Raw genomic sequence first — 14,493 nt, forward strand, 5'->3', positions numbered from 1 at the left:
ATCACTAGACTATTAAGTTTTTTTTTAAAGTTCGGTTCACAAGTTCTAAGCTATAATTTGACAATTGGTCTGTAGATTAATACCTATTAACAAGTAGAAAAACGAACCTTACATCCAAGTTAATTTAACGGTTAGTATCGAAGATCAGAAAAAAATTTTATTTGAAATTTGGTTCACAAATTTTGACATTCAAAATTGTTTCATAAAAAACGAATTTGTAGAAGAAAAAGAGAACAAAAGAATTGGTGCAGGCAATGCAAAGAAGGTTGTACAATAGCAATTTTATCAGTCTAATAACTTAAATTCAAATTTTTCGAATAATTCAATTATCATTCTATAATACTAAGAAGTTAAATTATCAAAATGTAAATTTAGTAGCAGTTAAATCACCTTAAATATGTTGATTGAGTCTTAAATCGATTAGCATGGCATTGTTGCCAATGCAGGAGGACGTGAGTTTGAGTGCGTTGAAGCGTACTATCCTCCTATTTATCGGGTAGGGAAGGCTATGAGTAGTTCTAGACATTGTGTCAAAAAGAATAGATATGATCAGATTCTATAATGAGATTATTAAAAAAACCATCATTGCTCTTCCTACGTGCTTTCTTTAATGATTAACCAAATCCAAAATGCACAGCCTTCAGTTCAGGAAATCTCATAAATTGATTGCTCTTGCTTACTTATTTTTTGGTCCTTAAACTCTTCTACTTTAAGATAGATAACCTTCCTGATTCTTTAACAAACTTTTTAACTTCAAATTTATAGTATTAGCCAATTTTTAATAACAAACTCGTTTTTAGAGGGGTGAAAGTAAAAAAGTATTTAAATGACTTAAAATAAATATTTTATAATTGGAAAGGATTAAAGTCCAGCCAAACTCCATTAAGGGCCAGTTCTTCATTGCTTAAAAAAAGCACTTCTACACTTTTAAAAGAAAAACTGTGAAGAACAAGTTGCTTTTGGCTGAAATTTTTAGCTTTTCAAAAGTGTTTTTAAAAAACACTTCTAAAAAGGAGCTGAAAATGAGAAGCTAAAAATTTTAGCTTTTCCTCTCCCAAGGGCACTTTTAGTGCTTAATTACTTTTTCACCTCTCCAATAACATAGTATTTTTCTTTTTTTTTTGGTGCTTAATTACAATTGTGTTAAAATCATTAATTAAAATAAAAAATATTTTTAAAATACTAATTACAAATATTTAATAGTTATATTTAAATATTTAAAATTTAGTTTATATATTTTAATTAAATTTTATAAATAAATAATATTTATTGCTTAAAAATATTTAAAATTTATATTTCATATATTAAAATATTAACAACAAGTTATAATAATTTTTTATATTCTTACTAAAATATAATAATATTAACTAATTTAAATATTATTTAAATGTATATTTATTACTTGATAATAACATGTCTAAAATAGACATTTTATTTCTCAAAAGTATTTTTTAACAATAATACTAAACACTTAAATTTTAAATTAAATTTTTTAAAAATACTCTTCTACTATACTTTTCAAAAGTAATAAAGGACTAACACCTAAATAGGGTATTGATGATGAGGGGAAAGTAAATTGGGGGAGGAAAAAGAATTCCCTTTTGGTAATAGCAATTAAAACCGCACCGCACCGTACCCTTGAAAATCGGTGCAACCCTTTTAAGGTACTTCTCAATATGCCCCCAACCCCACAACTAAGTTGCGTTTTCTTGCTTCTTTAGCCTCTGCCACTTCTTCTTTTCAATCTCTGTCTCCAAAATTTCAAGTGTTTTTTTTTTTAAGGATTTTTTGCTGCCTCGAAATTTCACAAATTCCGTGAAAACTTTTGGGGGAATAAAATTAAAATGCGGGTAGCATTATGGGGGGAGAATATGGGATTGGTATGAAATTCATTAGAAATTCGATTCAAGGTACAAACAACCGTATGAAATTGGATTATCGGAAACCGGTGGAAGAATATATGGGTTCCGTCGTTGCATTTGGAAGTGGATTCCGATTCCGATTCCGATCGGTAATCGATTCGTATTCAATAGCTTCTGAGGCATTCTCTGAAAAACAACAACAGATTCTCTCCTCCTCCTCGTCTTTGCTTCCGATCAGGGTCAATTTTGACCTATAACAGCCTTTTCTGCCTTTTTCCCCCCTCATAATTTGTCTATTTTCCCTTCTTCTTTTTTTTTGTGTGTATTTTGGCTGTTTTTTTTTGGAATTTTCGATTGGGATTTATAGTTGTGGCGTCGGTTAGTTCTTTCTGCACATAAAAAAATGGAGGCGGCTGATGGTTGTGATTTTGCTGAGAAAGATCCGTCGGGTCGATACGTTCGGGTATATTTTTCGGTACCTTTTTATATATGTATATTGTTGTTTCTCTCTTGCATTGTTTATGGTTTACCTATCTGTTTGGTTGCCAAGAAACTTGGAGCAAAGCAATTTGACATAAATTTTCGAATTCTGAAGGAAAATTTGGAACTTTTACAGAATAATCAACTAGTTGCTTATTGTTTAAGCCTGTCAATATAATTTTTTGTAAATAGCAGTCCAAGGTAATTTTTTTCCCACCTATTTTCTTAGCAACCAAACAGCGTAAAGTTTGAGTAATGCAATCAATTGGCCTGAATTTAACCAAATTTGATTGTCCTTGAACTTCTAGATTATTAAGTTTGCAAATTTCTCATCTTTGCTCATTTTAGAGCTGTTCTAAGTGTTTTTTTTTTTTGTTACAAGGTGAAATAATTACTTTTATTGCTTGCATTTTAATGAACATGACAAATTTTGATTATAAAAAATGCCTTTAACAAAATTAAGCTTAAAATGTGTATCCTTAAATCCTTATATTATTCTTAAGTATTTTGCTTTATTAGAAGTTGCTTCATTGGTTTGCTCTTTTGGATTTAGTGATATAATCTTTATGGTTTTTGTTTTTATTCCTTCAGTATGATGAGATCCTGGGGAAGGGAGCATTCAAGACTGTGTATGGTTTCAAGGCATATCTTCTCTAAATTTGGTTAACTTGTATAGGAATATGGTTTTGATTGATGGTTCCATTTTGGCTGCTATATTGTCTCTTTTGTAGTTTCAAGGGATTTGACGAAGCTGATGGAATAGAGGTTGCGTGGAACCAAGTCAATATCGAAGATGTATTGCAGACGTCTGAACAGCTGGAAAGATTATATTCGGAGGTTCACCTTTTGAAGTCATTGAAACATGAAAATATTATGAAGTTCTACAATTCCTGGGTGGATGATAAGAACAATTCCATCAACATGATAACAGAGTTGTTTACTTCTGGAAGTTTGAGGCAGTAAGTTCCATGAACTTCTTTTCTGCTTGGCTTTGTCGTTCATTTATGATATTTTGGAATTTACTTTCTCCTTTTAGATACCGTAAGAAGCATAAAAATGTTGATTTGAAAGCCATCAAGAACTGGTCACGGCAGATCCTTAGAGGTTTACACTATCTGCATAGTCACAATCCTCCAATCATTCACAGAGATTTAAAATGTGATAATATATTTGTAAATGGAAACAATGGAGAAGTCAAGATCGGAGATCTCGGGTTGGCAACCGTCATGCAGCAACCCACTGCTCAAAGTGTAATTGGTACTTCATTTTCACAAAAATAAGTAATGCTGTGACTTCAGCTAATCCATTTCAGTTGAAATTTGTAATGCTTTGTTCTTTGGTGTAGGAACACCTGAATTCATGGCTCCAGAGCTTTATGATGAGGAGTATAATGAGCTTGTCGACATTTATTCTTTTGGTCTGTGCATGTTGGAGATGGTTACTTGTGATTATCCATATAATGAATGCAAAAATCCTGCACAAATATATAAGAAAGTTTCCTCTGTAAGTTGACAACTCTCTCCAATATTTAATTTCTTCCAGTATTCCCGTTTAATCTCTCTCTAACTCTTTTCCCTGCAGGGTATTAAGCCTGCTTCCCTTGGCAAAGTGAATGATCCCCAAGTTAAGCAGTTTATTGAGAAATGTCTTCTTCCAGCATCTATTAGATTGCCAGCTGCGGAGCTCTTGAAAGATCCATTCCTTTTGGCTGAAACCGCCAAGGATGTTCGCGGTGGTCCACTGCAGTTACCAAATGTTATGCCCCAATTAGTAAATTTGATCCAGCCTGAACCTCATCCAATGGACATAGTTCATCCAATGGACATAGATCCTAACTGCAAAAAGCTTACGAAAAGCATCAATGCGGCTCCTCGGTCCTCAACTCTTGAGCTACAATGTTTCATAGAGAATAACGAATTCAGGTTAAAAGGGGAGAAAAATGACGATCATACAATTTCATTGACCTTGCGTATTGCCGATCGATACGGTAAGTGAATATTCTGCTATAGAAAAAGTCTTACTCTTTATGTTCAAAGAACGACTTATGCACCGTGTATTTTTTAACAGGTCGAGCAAGGAATATCCATTTTTCATTTTATCTAGGTTCCGATACTGCTATTTCAATCACTGAGGAGATGGTCGAACAACTTGATTTGTCAAATGAAGATATAATAGCCATTGCAGAGTTGATTGACAGCATGATCTTGCAGCTTGTACCCTACTGGAAACCTTCATCTGGAAGCCTTAGTGATGTCACTATTAAAACAGTCAGTGAGCAAGGAGTTTTCTCAGAGTTGGCTGTTGTGAAATGTCAAGACACCCAAGAATCTCTCAGTTCTGATATATCAACCGAATGTGACGGAGTGGTAGCCTCAGATGGAAGTAATAACAAGCTAATGGGATCTTCGGGTTACAGTAATGGTGAGTACCATACTGATTCAAGAACATATGATTTTGGTTTAGATATTGAATGTGTTTATAATCATTTCGGACATAAAGAAGTGAGCGACGAGGAAAACCGTTGCGAATCTTTTGTGATAAATGACTCTGTAAATTACTCTGATACATCCTACTTAATGGATTCATGTTCATTTGCATCACAAGATATGAGCTTGTCAAGCATTTGTTCTATGTCAGTGGAAGACAAGGATAAGTTTGAGGAGCTGAAGTTTGAGCTTGATGCCATTAATTTACAGTATCAGCAGTGTTTCCAAGAGCTCATGAGGTTGAAAAATGCAGCAATGGAGAACGCCAAAAACAGGTGGATAACAAAGAAGAAAGTATCTGTTATGTGATGTGCAGTTTCCCTCTTCCCCTTTAATAGTTTTCTTTTTTTTTTAAAATATAGAAACTCAGTTGTTGACAGATTTCATTTTTTTTAATGTTACTAAATATTGGATGTATGTTTGGATTTGAGTCCATTTAAACCTTGAGACTCTAAATTTCAATCTCAATCTTTAAGTCCTTTTAAATATAGAAATGAAAATGATAAAAAAATTCTGGTATTAGATTTGTAGTATAACTAAATTGTCAAACTCCATAACCAAGTAGCTTGTTGATAGAGTAAATGCACGTGGGTTTTAAGCTCTAAAGGTCAAAATTTTGTATGCTTTAAGCTTAATATCATCAACGTCCCGTAGACCGGACCAAAGGGCAACTTGTATTACTAACATAAAGATATCCCAGAAATTGTGCCTTTGATTTGGCCAAGGCATTTGATGCCCATATAAACATTAATATTTAAGCAAACTCAAATCTCCATTTGGCATATAAATCTAAATCTGATAAGGCATCTTATGATACTATACTAAGCTGTTCCATAATTTAAAACAAACTACGACTATAGGGTATATTGTCAACTCTCTATTTTATTCCATCTCATGCTTACAAGAAAAAGTGGAAAGGGGGATGAAGTTTTCATCTGACTCAACCTAAAATAACATTAAGTTAAATGCTTTCACAAGCAACTTTCTCAAGTTCTCCCATTCAGCTTGTTGGTATCCTTTTATCAAGGGTATGAATGCAGCAAAATTTGTATGGAGATAACCTTATCGTGAAGGGTGTCGAAACCATTTTTTATTTTGAAAAAAAAAATTAATTGTCGACTTTAAAAAAACAAAAATTGAGAGTCGCCACCAATCTTTTATTGATGTGTGATTGGATCACTTAAACAATAGCTTTGTTCTACGAGTTTTAGAAAAATGGATTCGGGAGTCGGTTACGTACGAGGAAGGATTAGCACCCTCGTAACGCCCAAAATTGGTACCTAGTTAATTAATTAGTCTCTTAATGTCGAAAATTTAAAAATATGATCCTTAATAAAAACTAAAAAACGTTACTTATTAAAACTCTTATCATTTCAGAGAAAGAAAATGTCATACCCAATGCGTTAGGGCATGACATTCTATTTCCTCAAAAATGATTTAGTCCAAAATACTCTTATAATAAAAATTTAAAAGAATATCCATTTATTTAAGATTTAAGAAATCGCAGCCCAATACGTTGGGGCACAATTTCTCAAAATCCTAAACTTGAAATACTTCCTTTGTTATCATTTTTTTAACAAATATTTGTCTCGAGAAATCAATACGTCACATCCAATACGTTAGGATACAACATATTAAATTCCCGACAACAAGCTTTCCATTTTATTTTTTGATTAATGAGCAACTCTCGATCGTTAGATTTAACGAAGAAAATTGGAACCCAATACGTTAGGGCTCAATTTCCTTGAAAATCCTAAATACGAGTATTATCTCAATTTTGAAAATTTTTGAATAAAATGATTTTGATGCTTGAATGATATCGAACATAGCCTTTTAAGCGAATAGAATGCGATAGATGATAATATACAACATGGAGGGATAATTCGTAAATAAAACATACACTAATGAATGATAAATAATAAATGAATTCGAAAGAAAATACATAAACTTATTTAAGAGAGAATTTAAAGGTTATAGATAAAATAATATGAAATCAATAATATATAGAATAAAAATAATTTATTACAAATTATATATGTATATATAAAATAGTCTGTATAAAAATATTATCATATAAATCTTTAAGACATATAAATATGTAAAGTGAATTTGAAAATATATTACAACATAGGGATATCAAAGAATATATACAAATCATGTTGAATTTACCTAAAATATAAAAAGTGTGATAAATCGAAATAATAGCGATATATATTGAATTTCAAAATAATGATACATTATAATTTTTTAAAAGGGTAATATATACATATAATTCAATAAACTTATAGCCATAATACATATAAAACGTAAAATAAAATGGAAAATACTAAGCTTAATCATTAAAATAGTATTAGATTCAAAATTAAATATATTTAAAAAAAATAGTAGTGTAAGAAATCAAATACATTGAATTAACAAGGATTTAAATTGAACTCCAAACAGAATTAAAGGAAAAAAAAAATGAAGGGCCCAATTAAAAGGCGCGAATAACTCATAGGGCTTGAATAGGAAAATATCTCCATCCTTTGAAACGCGTCACTTTATTAGGGCTAAAATAAATAAATAAAATTCGCAATGGTATCACATTCTCCCTTTTTTAAAATCGTAAATAAGTAAGTAAAAAAAAACAGTAAGCCACCTTTAAAAAAGTGCCAATCGTTCTCCCCTTTTTTTTATTGATTTTCTCCTCCCTCCACAATAAAAGGAGAGACCTCTATTTATAGTTGAGCCTCCCCAAATCCAACGGTACAGATCAATTACATTAAAAGCTAAGATTAAAGGGTATCTACAAATTAAATCTCTAAGATTACAAAATCATATCTTCCAAGATTGCATATCATATCCAAGATTGCATATATCATATCTAAGATTGCATATCATATCCAAGATTGCATATCCTTGAAGATTATGTTTCCATAAGCTTGTAAATGGACCTTCAACCTTTTTAAGTAATGAGCCATTCCGATTGGGCCAAATGATATAATTTTGTACTGGACTTAGACTTTATTTTATTATTATGAGCCCGGGCTAAAATTAGGTATTACAGCTGCCCCTCTTTGCTCGTTGTCGTGTAACAGGAACGGAGCAAATACTTTAGAAATGGCCAATTTTTGCCCGGTCACGCTGGATCTTGGTGCTCTTCTTCTTCAAGCAGCCTCATTCCTTCCTACTGCATCTTCAGAGGTATAGGAACTAGTGCTTCAATCTACTCCACTGCAATGTCAGGGAGATAAGACTTATAGCTTCAACTTGATCTGTTGCAACTCAAGGAGGCAAGGCTGATGTCTTCGATCTGCTTCGCTGTCGGTGCAGGAAGGCAAGATCTGTTATTTTTAACCTGCTCCGTTGCAACTCAGGGAGGTAAGGTTGGTGTCTTCGATCTGCTTCGTTGTCGGTGCAGGAAGGCAAGATCTGCTATTTTTAACCTGTTCCGCTGCAACCCAGGGAGGCAAGGCTGGTGTCTTCAATCTGCTTCGCTGTTGGTGCAGGAAGGCAAGATCTGCTATTTTTAACCTGCTCCACTGCAACCCAGGGAGGCAAGGCTAGTGTCTTCAATCTGTTTCACTGTTAGTACAGGAAGGCAAGATCTGCTATCTTTAACCTGCTCCGCTGCCACCGAGGGAGGCAAGGCTAGTGTCTTCAATCTGCTTTACTGTCAGTACAGGAAGGCAATATCTGTTATCTTTAACCTGTTCCACTGCCACCGAGGGAGGCAAGGCTAGTGTCTTCAATCTACTCCACTACTGCTTAGGGAGATAAGATCTGCAATTTTCAACCTGCTCTGCTGTAACCCAGGGAGGTAAGGCTGGTGTCTTTGATCTACTTCGCTGCCGGTACAGGAAGGCATGATCTGCTATTTTTAACCTGCTCTGCTGCAACCCAGGGAGGCAAGGCTAGTGTCTTCGACCTACTTCGTTGTTAGTATAAGAAGGCAAGATCTGCTATCTTTAACCTACTCCGCTGCCACCGAGGGAGGCAAGGCTAGTGTCTTCAATCTGCTTCACTGTTAGTACAAGAAGGCAAGATCTGCTATCCTTAACCTGCTCCGTTGCCACAGAGGGAAGCAAGGCTAGTGTCTTCAATCTACTTTACTGTCAGTATAGGAAGGTAAGATCTGTTATCTTTAACCTGCTCCGCTGCCACCGATGGAGGCAAGGTTAGTGTCTTCAATCTGCTTCACTGTCAGTACAGGAAGGCAAGATCTGCTATCTTTAACCTGCTCCGCTGCCACCGAGGGAGGTAAGGCTAGTGTCTTCGATCTACTCCACTACTGCTTAGGGAGATAAGATTTGCAATTTTCAACCTGCTCTGCTGCAACTTAGGAAGGCAAGGCTGGTGTCTTTGATCTGCTTCGCTGCCGGTACAGGAAGGCAAGATTTGTTATTTTTAATCTGCTCCACTGCAACCCAGGGAGGCAAGGCTAGTGTCTTCGATCTGCTTCGTTGTTAGTACAGGAAGGCAAGATCTGTTATTTTCAACCTGCTTCGCTGCAACCCAGAGAGGCAAGGTTGGTGTCTTCGATCTACTTCGCTGTCGGTGCAGGAAGGCACCGCTACAACCCAAGGAGGCAAGGTTGGTGTCTTCGATCTGCTTTGCTATCGGTGCAGGAAGGCAAGATCTGTTATCTTTACTGATCTGCTCTCTGGGGAACATGACCTGTATAATGAACCTAATTATGCCTAATGATTAGGATGGCATGAATCAAATGCTCCTAACTAGACATGTGTGAATGGTGTTTCCATGAATGTAGAATGCTATTTTTGAGAATGATCCCATTTTTCGCTTAAGTTATCATTGCTCGAAGTTTATTAAGGCTTTATCACTGACGTGCTACAACGCTTTCTTGCTCGGCTGGCGTCTCCACTTAGTTAGATTTCCCCCACTGTAAACCTCAAAGTTTAATCTACTAAGACGTAAAATTTGTACCATCATTCTCCCACTGCAACCCGAGGGTAGAAATATATGGCTTTTTCTCAATCCACTCCTATCACAATTCAATGATACAGAATGTAAAATTCTTTGGCCCTTTACACTATGCCTAAGGTGTCGTACCAAAGGCTCATGTGCAAATGAAGTCTTTCTTCTCCGAGAAAACCTCTTCTTATTACCTGGTGACCATTGCTCGCTTGTTTATTTTAGCTTTGTCACCAACCTGACATCCTGTCACTTTGCTCAATCAATGTTTTTGACAACAGAATCCAAAAAGTTCTAATTAAACTCTTCCTTCTTAAATTTCCAACCTTTAAACTTGGTGCATTCTAAACAATAGTCATGTTTCAGGTTCTTGTATTATTTAGAAACTTCTAAAGTAATATGCAAAACTTCATTTGTAAAAGTTTTATTAGTCCATTAATCATTATTCCAATACAACATGCTTGCAAAAAAGGTCATAACAATAGATAAGAAAAAATTAGTTCTGAGCATAGCTCGAAAGAAATAAATTATCAAAAATAGCAAAGAAGGATAACAAAGAAATTGATTGGGAATGTGTATCTTTGAAAAAAATGAAATATTCCAAGAACAACAAATTCAATAGTATGAAAATTGGGTGCCCCAGATATCGCAGCTTGAACTTCTCTGTACAAACTTTCTGAAGACCCTTCTGAGTTTGACATGTGTTTGAGAGATCTATAGTACTCTGTCGATGCCTCAAGATGTTGCCTACTCTTTCCTATTGACTAGATCACCACATGCCCTAATCTGATCAAGATTCGAGTTGCTCTAATCACCTCATGCCTCATTTTGATCACTATTTCAGCCGCCCTTTTCGGGTTTTCAACTCAAATCCCCTTTGGTCTCAAGGCGTCCCTTGCGGATTTTCACATTGGCCTCTCCCTTTTGCTTTTTTTTAAAAATATTTTTTGATTGAATCTGAACTCATAGGATTAGGCATGTCTTTGCTATCGTCGTTTTTCCAGATAAGGCATTGCACATAAGATCCTTCCTGGCTTGGGATGAAGTTCTTTTTGTATGGGAAGGATCTTCTTCAATACCAGGTCCCTCTCAAAGAATTCTCTAGGGCGGACCTTTTTTGTGAGCTCGTATCATTTGCTTTTGGCGCATTTGACCATGATGGATAACTTTGAACGTTCCTCTTCAATCAAAATTAATCCAAAAACTCAGAGAGAAAGAATCTTGTCTTCAATAGGTAAAATCGCGACGAGCCTAGGAGAAAGGTATTGCCTTAGAAGAGTTTTTTTTACACCATCATTTTTTGGCGATATGGCATTGATCGTGAACAGACTGCAAACTTTTGATATTATGTCGTCAGATATGATCCTTTTGGCGTTCCACATGATTCTTCAAGAATTTGCTAACTATCGACTTTGTGACATTAGCATACGAAGCAACTTCCACCTATTTAGTAAAGTAATTGATGATCACAAAGATGAATCGATGACCGTCAGACTCTTTTGGCGAGATCGACCAAATGACCTTCATGCCCCACATAAAGAGAAGTCATGTATCCCAATGACTTTTTTTTAGGGTAAGATCTGTTTCTCGACTTGTTCTACCATCCTTAACAAGTTCAGAAATAGGCTATAATCTATGTCATCTTTAAAGTTATGAGGTCCCTCTAAACACATATTCGCTCAAAAGGAGATTCTAAGTCTGTAGTAATGTCACTCATGTCATTGATATCTAGGGACCCAATATAAAAGAATATACAAAAGAATGCATTTATGAATAACTATTTGTACAATATAATTATGAATGAAAGAATGATGTGGAAGAAAATCCAAAAGAATGAAAGAATAAAAAAGTATTGGCTCAAAAATGAATGCAAAGATGTATTTTATTAGAATAATGACGTTCAGACATTAGCCTTTTTCCACAAAGGAATTTCTATCATTTTTAGGCTAAAAACAACAAAAATGTTCTGAACATTACTCTAAATAACCTCTAAAAACTACAGGAATTTCTTTCGCAGTCCCATTACTTAGAACACTCCCAAATTTATAAGGGCGGACATCTAACAAGGTCCCTTTTCAATTGTGTCTTTGTATATGACATTGATGTGAACACTTCCTAACACCTCTTAATATATTGCATTCACCCCATTATCAATCATGATTGGGTAGCAGATTTTTTGCATTAGATGTGTCATCCAACTTGACAATACCCATGTTGATAAATTTTTCAACTAGCTTTTTGAAGGTAATGCAATTCTCTATTGAGTGCCCCGTAATTCCCGCATGGTAATCACATTGTGCGTTCGCATCATACCACTTGGGATACGGAGATTGTGGAGGTTTTAAGTAGGAAGGGGCAACAACATGTGCATTGAACAACCTTTGGTACAACTCCTTATACGACATCGGTATTGGTGTGAACTGGAGCTTCTCAGTACCTTATTTCACTCCAAGTTCTTGTCTCAATGAACCTTGTTGACTAGCGACCACCTTTCTTGGTTGATTCACCGTAATCGGCTTGCTGTACGTATTTACGCTGTTCACCTCATTTTCCTTTAAGGCTTGCCCTCTGTTATTTCCGCTCCTTATGGCGCTTTCAATCATTTCACCATTCATGACTATGTCAGAAAAGCTTTTTGTAGCACTTCCTAACATATGTGTGATGAACGGGGCTTTCAATGTATTTATAAAGAGCATTGTCATTTCTCTTTCCAAGAGCGGTGGCTGAACTTGGACGGCGACCTCCCTCCACCTCTATGCATACTGCCTAAAGCTCTCGTTCGGCCTCTTTTCCATATTCTAAAGGGTGATTCTGTTAGGTACCATGCCTGTTAGATGACTGTACTCTTTCATGAATGCTTGTGCTAAATCCCTCCATGAACCAATCATGCTACGGCTCAGTTGATTGTACTATTTAGATGCTGCCCCTGCGAGGCTATCTTGGAAACAGTGTATCAATAGCTGGTTATTGCTAACATATCCATCCATTCGCCTGCAAACATGGTAATATGAGCTTCTGGGCAAGTTGTCCCATTGTACTTCTCGAATTCTGGCATCTTAAACTTGTGAGGGAATACCAAATCTGGAACTAAGCTCAGCTCTTTAGCGTCAATCCTGCGATAGCTTTCAGTGACTTCCATCGCCTTGAATTTCTCCTCGAGCCATTTGCACCTTTCCTCTAACTTCTTTGGTAACTCCTCCTTTAATCTTTCCTTTTCAGCCACTTCATCGAAGTCAGGAATGGCGGAGTTAGTAGGGTTGTTTCCGGGGTTAGAGCCCAATCTAGCTTGAAAGTTTAAAGCACCGGCCTGGGACTGCTGAGGCCTGATTGTGACAGTAGGTTTGTGCGGATATTCAGCTTGAGCTCGTACATGTGGAGGAGTAAAGCCTAGAGGATAGAGTGGTTCATCCTCATTACCCTCTTCGACATCAGCCATAGGACCCTTTCCCTTATCACCTACTCCAGTCAACAGTTGGGTTAGCTTTGCCATCATATTATTTTCGGATTCCATTATTTTATCTATCATTTTTTGTTGAATCTTCTCAAGCTTTTCATTCATTTGTTGTTGAAGCTGATCCTACATTTCTTTTTGGAACTGTTCTAGCCTTTGGTCCATGTCTTTAGTCTTTGATCGAGTACCGTAACAGTGTTTGGCAAGTTGGTTGGTTTCCAGATTAACTGAGGAATGATTTTAATTGATTAGGCTCTTTTAGTGGACTTTAATGTTTATGATGTCATGCAATGCGAATGCATGTAATGAATGTATAAAGATATGTTGATTCTGATTCAATTCCATTTAGAAAAATTTACTAGAAAACAAATCTCTTTACATAAAATGGATATTTATACAGCCTTACCCTCATAGGCGGGGATATTAAATCCTCTTCTTCATTCGAGCGTTAAGATAAATCTCACGAACTCTTCAAAAAAACGTCTCTTCTATCTCCTTTTTGCTCGATCCAGGTCGTAACTTGTTGCTCACTCATCCTCATGATGCTCGTTGGCTTCTCTTTAAGAAGGTTCAGCAGCTCTCGAATAATCTTTGCCATCTTTAAATCCTTGGGCAACAGAGCCATAGTCATGTAGTCCTCCATTAAATTATCATCCTTCTCTTATCATGTGTTCTTGGACCATATTCGGACAACCATATTGTCATCCACTTTATCAAGAAACCCTTTGTCTTATGACAAGCTCTCTATTTAGCAACTGAACGTGAATCAACACCTCTTTTTTTAAGATGCAAATGCAATGCAATTATAATAAAAACAACATAAAAAACAAGTTAGTACGAAGTAAAAGCAAATGAATAAAGTACCTACTCGGGTGACCTCTAGGGGTTTGGCATAGTTCTATCTAGGGCAAGTTTCTAAGGTTTATTATATGAGGTTTGACTTCTAGAGCAAGGGTACCCGAACTAACAGATTCCTCAATCCTCACCCATTATAGGCTCATATGGACCGAGTTCAGTTCAGGGGAATACATTTCCCTATGGCTGCACGAAGATGAAAATCTCACGAAGACATAGGTACGGATGTATCCCGGAAGCGATCCACTACCCTGCACGGAGGTGAAAACCTTACGAAGGACTAGTTTCTCGCTCCCACTTAAAGGGTAAAATCATTCAACTCATGTAATGTGTAGTGCAAACAATACTTAAATACATTAAGCAAGAAGATAATGAATGCAAAAAGATATCATGAAATTTTTTTTAAAACAAATACTTTCTCGACCATAAAACAAAAATTAATCAA

The 14,493-nt window shown here is 35.7% G+C and overlaps 1 protein-coding gene across 2 annotated transcripts; it reads left to right on the forward strand.

Moving 5' to 3' along the window:
* Nucleotides 1-1,685: 1,685 nt before the first annotated feature.
* Nucleotides 1,686-5,245, forward strand: LOC105788179 (serine/threonine-protein kinase WNK8). 2 transcript variants are annotated; one of them, XM_012614940.2, is made up of 7 exons: nucleotides 1,686-2,325; nucleotides 2,934-2,971; nucleotides 3,074-3,301; nucleotides 3,379-3,599; nucleotides 3,688-3,845; nucleotides 3,924-4,329; nucleotides 4,410-5,245. In XM_012614940.2, exons 1-7 carry the CDS (start codon nucleotides 2,266-2,268, stop codon nucleotides 5,135-5,137), a joined length of 1,839 nt encoding a protein of 612 aa, XP_012470394.1. In that variant the 5' UTR covers nucleotides 1,686-2,265; the 3' UTR covers nucleotides 5,138-5,245. The 2 variants fall into 2 exon arrangements, with proteins under 2 accessions (XP_012470394.1, XP_052482966.1); XM_052627006.1 differs by lacking the exons at nucleotides 1,686-2,325; nucleotides 2,934-2,971 and having other exon boundaries at nucleotides 3,021-3,301; nucleotides 4,410-4,763; nucleotides 4,947-5,245.
* The last annotated feature ends 9,248 nt before the right edge of the window (nucleotides 5,246-14,493 follow it).

Source organism: Gossypium raimondii, chromosome 2 (assembly GCF_025698545.1).
Source record: "Gossypium raimondii isolate GPD5lz chromosome 2, ASM2569854v1, whole genome shotgun sequence".
Lineage (NCBI taxonomy): Eukaryota > Viridiplantae > Streptophyta > Magnoliopsida > Malvales > Malvaceae > Gossypium > Gossypium raimondii.